This window comes from Sphaerodactylus townsendi, linkage group LG01, assembly GCF_021028975.2.
Source record: "Sphaerodactylus townsendi isolate TG3544 linkage group LG01, MPM_Stown_v2.3, whole genome shotgun sequence".
NCBI classification, from domain to species: domain Eukaryota; kingdom Metazoa; phylum Chordata; class Lepidosauria; order Squamata; family Sphaerodactylidae; genus Sphaerodactylus; species Sphaerodactylus townsendi.
The window spans coordinates 192963580-192974414 of NC_059425.1; the positions used below are offsets into that span (position 1 = coordinate 192963580).

General features: G+C 46.0%; 1 protein-coding gene across 1 annotated transcript in view; it reads left to right on the forward strand.

Moving 5' to 3' along the window:
- The window catches only part of PLA2G7 (phospholipase A2 group VII), a 29588-nt gene extending 19190 nt beyond the window's left edge, over positions 1–10398 (forward strand). Inside the window, exons 3-7 of the mRNA XM_048502789.1 lie at positions 917–1067; positions 3047–3140; positions 4420–4488; positions 7765–7909; positions 10234–10398. Coding sequence (XP_048358746.1) covers positions 917–1067; positions 3047–3140; positions 4420–4488; positions 7765–7909; positions 10234–10383 — 609 coding nt within the window. The 3' untranslated portion in view covers positions 10384–10398. The remainder of the gene's footprint in view (positions 1–916; positions 1068–3046; positions 3141–4419; positions 4489–7764; positions 7910–10233) is intronic.
- Positions 10399–10835: the final 437 nt, after the last annotated feature.

The window sequence follows — 10835 nt, forward strand, 5'->3', positions numbered from 1 at the left end:
AGAATTTGGGGGTGGAGCCTGAGGAGGGCGGGGTTGGGGGAGGGGAGGGACCTCGGAAGGGTATAACGCCATAGAGCCCATCCTCCAAAGCAGCCATTTTCTTTTGGGGAGCTCATCTTAGTTGGCTGCAGATCATTTGTAATAGCTTGAGGCCTCCAAGTGGAACAAGGAGGTTGGCAACCCCAGCTTGGATCTGGGCTACACTTTCCACAGACACAAGACTTCCTGTCCACAAAGCACAATTTGATGATGATGATGATGATGATGATGATGATGATGATGATGATGATGATGATGATGATGATGATAGATTTCACACCTGCCAGATCTTTAGCTGGTTGTTGGCCTTCATTACAATTCGAGCCTCACCCAGAGGCCTAGGAAGTTGTAATGCATCAGGGTAGTATTCGTGTGGATTCCAGCAGGGCTGCCTCCTGAATTTGACAGATGTTAATTTTGTCAATTCGAAGATGTTTTAAGTGCTGCCCTAGTGTTTTTGGGATGGCGCCCAGCGTGCCGATTACCACTGGGATGACCTCAGCTGGTTTGTGTCATAGACGCTGAAGCTCGATTTTCAAATCACGGTATCTAGTGACCTTCTCGTGTTCTTTTTCAATGACCCTGCTGTAACCGGGGACTGCTATGTCGATGATGGTCACTTTCTTGTCCTCGATCACAGTGATGTCTGGTGTATTGTGTTTCAACACTTTGTCCGTTTGGATTCGAAAGTCCCACAGGATCTTGACCTTCTCATTTTCCATTACTTTGGTTCATGGGTGGAAATCCTTGTTTCTGTGGAAATATTTGTCTGGATCCAACCTCAAGTCTTCATAGCGTATAAGTTTGTTCCGGCACTGTTCTCCATTACACCGTTTCAAAGTAGTTTTAAATAACAATATTTTTTCTGTTAAATCAGGGAATTTTTTTGCGTCTGTATTATCCATCTCAAAATGACGCAGGCTGTAAAGATGTCAAATGGATCCCTAAGAAAGAATACTATTTTGGACTGTCAACTTTCCTTCAAACGTGTGGGACTGTAGGAGCTTTTATTCTTGCACACTACTTTGGTATGTTTTTATTAATACAATCAGCTTCGATGAAGAGCATTTTTTTTTGCTTTTGGTCCCGTGTCTCAGTTGCCAACTTTGAAGTGAGTTTATTTTCTGCATCTGGTATTTGGTAGGAACATGTCACTGCAATTGGTACACAGTTTTATGCAGAGTTATTCCAGTCAAAGCCCATTGAAATTAATGGGCTGATGCTGGAGTAACTTTTGTGGAATTGCACTGTGAATCGAGTAAAGAGGTACCAGTGTAAACGCAGTAGGGGACCCTTTGCCTACTATACTCTTTTCCACCAGAAGAACTACCCTGTTTCCCCGAAAATAAGACATCCCCTGAAAATAAGACATAGTAGAGGTTTTACTGAAGTGCTAAATATAAAGCATCCCCTGAAAGTAAGACGTAGCAAAGTTTTTGTTTGGAACTATGCCCGTCGACCAGAGCATGCAGCTGTGGAGCAGAAAAATAAGTCATCCCCTGAAAATAAGACATAGCGCATCTTTGGGGGCAAAAATTAATATAAGACACTGTCTTATTTTCGGGGAAACACGGTATGAGCAGTGGTTGTGCTGAAGTGAAAATAGTGAGTTTCCGTGGGTGAAAGTAAGTCCCAAATGTCTATAAGCATTAAAGAATCATTTCTAAGGACAGCCTTCATCAAAACTGTCATTCTGTGCACTATTAAACAGTAGTTTGATCAGAGAGCATTTAAATTGCCTTAAACAACTTTCGGAGAAACTTGCCATTTTTGAATGGAGACATTCCTCTCCGTTGAAAAAATGGTGAGCAGGGCAGGAGCAGCCTGTTCAAATCTTTTGCCACAATCACAATTACTGCCAGAAGGTGAGAAAGGGGAATCAATCCAGCTACTCCCACCCACCTTCCTTCCTACCTCCAAAGAGGGGGAGATTACTGATGTCTTCAGCCCTGGGCCGCTGCTTGGGCTCTTAGCCCAGTTGACAAATATAGAGCTGTTCATGCTCCCCTGGGAAGCATGGAGTCAGTCAAAGAGGCATCAGAGAAGCAGCAACAGCTCCAGACTCTCAGAGCGGATTGCAAGAGCTGGTTGCTACAGAAGGGTGGGCAGGCGGGCTAAGAGCCCTTGCAGCTGCCATTGGTGAATTGGTTCCGTTTCCACTTAACATTAGTGGGGGTATATTCAATTTGTTTAATGCTCAGGGCATGCCAATTATCCCTGAACAACCCCTTGTTCACTGCAGCAGGAGATAATGTCAGCATCCCTGGCACTTGGCCAGCTAGTGTGTTGTGGTGCTTAAGGGCAGGTGGACTCTCATCTGGAGAACCAGGTCCGATACCACACTTCTGCACATGAGCAGCAAACTCTTATCTGGTGAACCAGATTTGTTTCCCCACTCTTACATTCTTGCTGGATGACCTCGGGCTAGTCACAGTTCATTCAGAACTCTCTCAGCCCCACCTACCTCACTAGGTGTGTGTTGTGGGGAGAGGAAGGGAAAAGGATTTTGTAAGCCACCCTGAGTCTCCTTACAGGGGAGAAGGTGGGGATGGTATAAATCCACACTCTTCTTCTTCTTCTAGGCTAATTTGGAATGAAACAAGCCCTGAGAAACATTTCAGACTAAATAAGGAGAAGCTGGATGGGAGGAAGAATATCCCCCCTTTCTCTCCTGCAAGGAGACTCAAAGGGGCTTACAATCTCCTTCCCTTCCCCCCGTCCCACAACAAACACCCTGTGAGGTGCGTGGGGCTGAGAGAGCTCCAAAGAGCTGTGACTAGCCCAAGGTCACCCAGCTGGCATGTGTGGGAGTGTACAGTGAATTCCCCAGATAAGCCTCCACAGCTCAAGCGGCAGAGCGGGGAATTAAACCCAGTTCCTCCAGATTAGAATGCACCCGCTCTTAACCACTACACCACTGCTGCATAGGGTGGGGTGGGTCTGTTGTTACTTCTTTGAGATCACCAGACTTCCCAACTCCAATGAAATGTCTTCCATTTTCACCCAGATTCTGTAACCTGCCATGCCAAGTGGGATGCTACATTCAGACCTGGGGAAAGATACCCCGTCATTATTTTTTCTCATGGACTTGGAGCTTTCAGGTAATGCTGCATTTTTTTCCAATTTATTTTTATTTTATTTTTGTAAGCATAAACAGAACAAAGGAAAAGCATATTATACATTGCTCATCATATATGAAATAAACTTGTGTCTTAGCACTTATTTATAATCTACTAGAATTGTAAACTTCGGAATATAAATTGTAACACTGTGACATTATAACTGTGTGATATTACATTATAATATCATAGCCATTCGACATTTGACAAAAATAAAGAGTTGTTGCAGATAAATAAAGTAGTTTTTCGTTTGTAGGAATTGTTTAACCCATTAGTGTTACAAGAGAGTATTTTCTTAAGGTCCAAGTTAGCCAATGGTTTAGCTGTTGATGTCTGTTTGTTGGTTTGTTTATGGTTTTTTAGTTGATTGTGTTATGTCTCCATTATATTCTGGAATTGGAAGACTTTTTTTCCGTTTGGAAAAGCATTTGGTGATTGAGTTCGTTGATATTGCAAGATAATAATTTATGGAGATTTGGATCAGTCATGTGTTTTGGTGTTGTGAGAGTGTTGTCTTGTGATGTGTTTGCTTGACTAGTTTGTTGTATTTTTTGAGAGCTTTGTGTCCTGTGCTTTCATAACCCTCTGTAGGTTTACTCTAGTGTTGTTCCAGACAAGGGAGATCCCCTCAGGGAACAACCAGGGACGTAGGTATAGGTTTTTTATGGGGGGGGGTTCCGGGGGGGCACACCGCCACCCGCCCCTAGGGCATGACCACGCCTCCCCAAGCCCCGCCCCTGGCCTAGCGCTTATAAAAGCAGCTCTCCAAAGCCGGGGACAACAGACTCCCCTGCCCTTTCCTCCCCTGCCCCCCACCAGCTGTCTTGTCTTGAATTGGACCCGTGGTCTGTGAAGTTAGGAATGACTGTTCAGACTGGAAGCAGCTTTCCAGGATTTCAGGCAGAGGTGTTTCCTGCCACTTCATACCTGGTCCTTTTAAGTGGAGATACCAGGGATTGAACCTGGGGCCCTCTGCTTGCTGAGCAGGTGCTCTGCCACTCAGCTGTGGCCCTTCCCAACATTAATGATGCACATGCCCGTTTTTCCTAATGAAGGGGGGGAAACAGTTTTAAAAGGAACTGTGTGGCACAGTGAATGCAGAACTGGTCATGCCTCGATTGTTGTTGAAGCAGCACACATAGCAGAGGCGGTGTTCCCCCAAAAATGTTCACTTTGAAATCAGAGGCCGCGTGCAGATGACTTGTGAACCTGATCAAGGCTGAAGTGATCTGTGTGGTTCATTTCACTTTGATTCCAACAGAACTCTCTATTCGGCAGTCTGCATAGAAATGGCGTCTCGGGGGTTTGTGGTGGCATCTGTTGAGCACAGGTAAGAACAGCATCCATCTCTCCTTTGTGTTGGTTGGAACAAAAAGGCTTTTCATAAGAGCCTGACGGATTCCTGCCTAGATCCTTCAACTGGAGAATATCAGTGAAATAGAACTGGAAAGATAATCTGGGTTAGGAAGGCAGACCTCACAACCGATGCAGTATTTTCTCACCAAAAAGAATCTGGGAACCGTTCTCGTGGAAGTATATGTTTCAAAAGAAAGTGTTTAGATTGGGTTGGGGGTGAGATTTTGCCGATTCCCCCCTCCTACCACAGCTCCTACCACAAGAGCAGCAGTGGTGTAGTGGTTAAGAGCAGGTGTACTCTAATCTGGAGGAACTGGGTTTGATTCCCTGCTCTGCCACCTGAGCTGTGGAGGCTTATCTGGGGAATTCAGATTAGCCTGTGCACTCCAATACATGCCAGCTGGGTGACCTTGAGCTAGTCACAGTTCTTCGGAGCTTTCTCAGCCCCACCTACCTCACAGGGTGTTTGTTGTGAGGGGGGAAGGGAAAGGAGTTTGTAAGCCCCTTTGCGTCTCCTTGCAGGAGAGAAAGGGGGGATAGAAATCCAACTCTTCTTCTTCTTCTTCTTCTTCTTCTTCTTCTTCTTCTTCTTCTTCTTCTTCTTCTTCTTCTTCTTCTTCTTCTTCTTCTTCTTCTTCTTCTTCTTCTTCTTCTTCTTCTTCTTCTTCTTCTTCTTCTTCTTCTTCTTCTTCTTCTTCTTCTTCTTCTTCTTCTTCTTCTTCTTCTTCTTCTTCTTCTTCTTCTTCTTCTTCTTCTTCTTCTTCTTCTTCTTCTTCTTCTTCTACCATCCCAAAATGCTGTTCCTTGGGGGTAGGGTTGTAGTTATGGAGGGAATTCAAGGTCTCCCATAGGACAGGGGAATTGGCAAAAATCATAATTCCATTGAGCTCATGGGCATCTACGCAGGAATGTCACTGGACCGGGGGCCCCAACCTTTTAGAGCCGGCAGGCACCTCTCACAGTGAACACAATCACAACATGTGCCCCACAATAGGTGGAGCCAGTGACAAAAATGGCTGCTAGTAGAGTCTTCTTCCTAGGCTATTTTTCCAGTGGAGGGGTTAGCACTCTGACTGTCGTTTCCACAGGTCTCTGTTTTGTGCTAGTAGAGTATAGTAGCATGACTCTACTAGTAATTCTTGAACATTTCAGGCAGAAGCTCTGTTTGACAGGCTGTCTTTTGATCTTATGCAGCTAATCAGACGCCCTGCTGGGCAAGAGCCCCACCTAGCCCTGTCCACATTCTAAAGCATTTGGGGGGCGGCACTGGTGGGTGCCGCGATGCTCGTGGGCACCGCATTGGGGCCCCCTGCACTAGATTATTGACTCTCATTAGGCTACGAATCATAGGATGCTGAAGGGTTGAATATTTTGCTCTATTGCCTCTGACTATTCTACGTAGAAAATCCAGGGAGAGTAGATCCCTACCTGACAGGTAAGGAGAGAGGCCCTGACGCACCCCTATACAGCTCCCAGCGGGCTTCTAGATTTCAGATTTCAGAAACCTTTAATAGGCATTAGAAAAAAAAAACCAAAACAGTTAAAACTAAATAAAGTTACAGTTTTTTTTAAAAAAAACATTATTACAAGGCATTCAGAACACGTATTGAGAATGTGGCTACAGCTTCTGAAGATGCCAGCCACAGATGCAGGCGAAACGTCAGGAGAGAATGCTGCTAGAACACGGCCATTCAGCCCGGAAACCACACCAGCACCCCAGTGATTCTGGCCATGAAAGCCTTCGAGAATACATTTTTATTTTGTCTGGAAGAGACACAAATCCTGTAGGAAATAATGCAACCAGGTCAGATGTAAGAGTATTATGCTTAGGGCAGTGAAGCAAGACATGAGCAAGCGAGTCTGGTATATGGAGACAGAATAGGCAGCGTCGCTCAAGATGACCAATATTAGAAAAATGACCTTGGAGTAAAGCTCAGTTACATTTTGCTCTGGTCATAACCCATCTAAGTTTATAATTTACCAGTTGGTCCAGGTAAGTAGCAGGGTAGAATTTCTGGGGAGTAATTCCAAAAAATAATGGAGAACAAGAGCTCTCTGCTTTACTTCAAAGAAATTGGTATTCCTGTTCAAACAGTCTAGCTTTTAGTTGGTGAAATAACTCAGGAGCAGTAAGCATTAGTAAAGACTTCCAGGTAAAACCTGTCAGAACTACAACTCCTAGCATGCACTGGCTCCCACCTCTTTCCAACAACAGCGGGAAAACAAACTGAGAAGCTACATCCCACCGGAGCTTCACGGCCAATGAGAGGACAGAGACTGGGCAGGGGGAGAAAGCTGATTGGTTGTTGTTAAGTTCAGAAATAAAATAAATACTGGGACTGAGAACACGAATCCTCAGTTCCAGCACCCTGTAGTTAGGGCGACGCAAATCAATAAAGTTCTTTTCTTTAACTTCATTTGAGTGTGTTCAACCTTACAAAACCCAGAGAAAGGACTTTGGCTTCAATATGAAGCCACCAATTCGAGCGCAGAAGCTCACGCATTGCATTGCTTGCTGAGTTAAACTACATGAGTCTGTATGAAAACAAAGGTGGACACAAAATTTGAAGGTTGCAACCCACGCCTTTCATTCCAGCAGGTGTTGCCCCGATTCTAAACATATGGGACGCAACGGGGGACACCAAAGATCTTGTATAGGAAGTTAGATTGAATCCGTTCTATAGTTGGCTTCCAAGCATGGATCCAAATTGGGACAGCAGTGGGCTGCTTGTTTGTATATCTTCTTGTTTCAATGGATGAAGTTTTTCATGGCTCTGCCCACCGGTATTAGCATCTGTGCTGGGGAGTACACTTCGGACTGTGTGAACCGATGGGGTGATCAAGGGTTACGCTTAATCCTGTGTACCGTTCTTGATACCCGTTTTCTTCATCATTGTAAAATCCCAAAGGAAAACTATGGACACAGAATGTATTGTCGAAGGCTTTCATGGCTGGACTCAACTGGTTGTGGTGGCCGTGGACTGGTGGATCTTGTTCCTAACATTTCGCCTGCATCTTCTCTCTGTGACACTGCACCTCTGAAGATGCCAGCCACAGATGCAGGCGAAACGTTAGGAACAAGATCCACCAGACCACGGCCACACAGCCCGGAAAGCCCACCAGAACCAGCATGGATGTAGAAGTTAAGGATGTCCATCAAAACTTTAGACATCATCGTACGGATCTTAATGGTGAAGACATCTCAAAAGTGAAGCCAAAAGATTTCAAACCGGCATTTGCTTCCTCTCAGAGACCAGTCCGCCTCAGCTACATATTACTGCAAGGAGAAGCTCTTTTCAGAAGCAAAAGGATCCACCTCAGAAATGCAGGAGGAGTGGATTTATTACAGGAGGCCAAAAGCAAATGAAGACGATGCTTCTTTTCGCCGGCAGCAGGTATTTGAGCCAGTCCTGAACACCTTTAAACCTCATCATCCCGCAGGATCATTGCGGGGTGGGGAAATGAGGCCTTTTCACTTTGGGGGAGTATTTGATTCTTTCTCATGAACGTCTAGGTCTTTGACCTATGGTCTGGCGTCATGCCCAGGCCTCCTTCTGATGGCAGGTGGGTCTGTCTCTTCCCCTCTCCCAACCCTCCTTCCCAGGCTGTCCTGGGAGACCACATCCTGTGGTTGCTCTTGGCCCCCTGGGGTAGAGAAAAGGAGGCCCAGCCTCGTTCCTTTCTGGCTGAAAGAGACAGGCTGGGTTTCTCTGGGAAGGGGCCTGTGCCTTGGGGTGCTACGTCGTTGCTTTCTGTATTTGTAGAGGGATTTTGGCAGGGTTTCTTCTGGTTCTGTCAGTAAACATCTTACCTGAACTGCTATTTCTGGATAAAGACTTTTGCTAAAATGGAAGTGCTTTTCCTGAACAGTCGGGGGGGTGGGGGGGGGGGTCTGGTTCTGCAGACTTGGACTGAAGCTGTGCTTACAGTCCTCCAAAGTGACGACGTGCAGAGAACCATGGCAAAAGTTTTGTCCTAGCAGAATACATTTGTGCCTGGGGCACTCCAGTGGCAAATATAAGGGGATCAAAAAATAAAAAAAGATTTTGTTGCTGCTCTTTAGCTCAGGTGGAAACGATATGTCATTCTTTCATATTCTGTCCCAAATTTGCAGAGATTAGAGCCAAATATTCTGTCTGTGTTCCATTGTTACAAGACAAAGCAGTTGATCTATTCAAAATCCCATTAATTACTGAATAATTCAGATGCCTGGTTCAATGAAACGATAGCACGTTTTCTGCAAGAGATAATGCATTGGAAATAAGTACCCTAAGTGTTCGATTGTTGGTGGGTTGTTATACTATTTGCTGCTTTTTGTTAATTAAATGATTTATTATGCCAATAAAGGCTTTGAAATTGAAACTGAATTGATCTCAGGCTGGGCCTTGCAGTTCCCGAGGCTACTGGTTCTGGGGGACTTCAGTTTCCATGTAGATGAGGCTGCCTCTAGACAGGCCGTGGATCTGTTGTTGTCCACAACAACACTGGGCCTGTCACAATTCCCAAGGCATCAAGCAGACTACACCCTGGATTTAATCTTTGGGATGAAGGTGGATATGGAACAAATTTCTACTTACAGAGTTGGCAGGGGCTGATGGGAATCATAGTCCATGAACATCTGGAGGGGCAGAGTTGGACACCTCTGCTCTAAGGAAACCACTTCTAAGGTGGTCAGATTTTGTGCCCAGTTAAATTTTTTTATTGACTATGTACGTTTCACGGAATGTAATTTATAGTGAGGTTGTGATTTTGCTCAGTCCTGCAAAGCCTCCCCCCCCCACCCCCCATGTCAGATCTGGTGATCTGATAGCAGACGGCATTCTCTGTCATGGGTCTTTTCTGTACTCCAGAAGTCTTGGGGTAACAGCACCTTTATTCTCTGCATTTCTTCCCCACCCAAAGTGGCTCACGTAATTCTCCTCTCTGCCTTTCTGTCCTTCCTCATCACAGCCCTGTAAATGAGGGCAGCGTGAGAGTGTGGTGCTGACCCAAAGCCAAGCTTCCATGGCAGATTTAAGCCTGGGTTTCCCAGACCATAGTCTGGCACTCTGTCCACTACACCATGCTGGCTATCACAGGTAGGGAAGCTGAGGTAGGAAGAAGAAGAAGAGTTGGATTTATACCCCCCCTTCTCTCCTGTAAGGAGACTCAAAGGGGCTTACAATCTCCTTTCCCTCCCCCTGCCCCCCACAACAAACACCCTGTGAGGTGGGTGGGGCTGAGAGAGCTCCAAAGAACTGTCACCCACGGTCACCCAGCTGGCATGTGTTGGAGTGCACAGGCTAATCTAGCTCCCCAGATAAGCCTCCACAGCTCAAGTGGCAGAGCGGGGAATCAAATCCGGTTCTCCAGATTAGAGTGCACCTGCTCTTAACCACTATGCCACCCTGGGGGAGGGGGGACAACATCGCCTTTCTCGTCTCTTCCTTCCACACAGTTTCACCGGCATAAACAGAGGATTTTGTGCTTTCTTCCCTTCGTGAGAACCTATCAACCTGCCTGGCCGTTGGTCCAGGGCCATGGATGACAGCTTTAGTGGAAAGACGGGAAGATGGGGAAAATGTGTGACGATTGTCAACTTTGCTTGGTGGGCTGTGGGATCCAGCCCCTGGACTCCAAGCCACAGGGACATGGCCAGGTTTCCTTGACGGTTACATCGAACCCTTTCGTGCCTCGGCCAGAGAAGGATCCCCATGGCTGATGTTTTCCCTTTGTGCAGGTGCTTCAGAGAGCAGACGAGTGCATCCGAGCTCTTGACCTCTTGCTAGATATCAATTCTGGAAAGCCAGTAGCGAACTTGCTGCCAATCAGCTTTGACTGGACCCAAGTAAAGGTAAAGGAAATGGCTCACTTGTCCTCGAATCAATAAAATGCCTACCAGGGGACTCTACTGGGCTAATCTGCAGCTTGCCAGATGTTTCATGAGGTACAAATAGCATTGCTTGTGTCGTACATCTTCCTCTCCCTCGGTATGTGTGGTTTTGCAGATGTCTGTAGTGCTTCAAGCAGAACCCGGAAATGAATATCTAGTCCCTTCCACCACGGCAGTGGGGGTGCATATAAATTTGGAGGGAGACTCTTACACGGGACACCCTCATTCTTTGACGTGTGCATATGTGTGTAAAGTGCTGTCACTTGCAGACGACTTAGGGCAGGGGTGGGCAATTATTTTTTCCATGGGGCCGCATAAGAGACAGAAAATATTGTGGAGGGCCGGGCCAAAAGGCTGAACTCAATTCTGCATAATAGGGGCTGATAAGTGACAGACAGGTGCACAGATCAATTTGGATTCAGTGGCAACAGTTCTGCATGCAACACTAT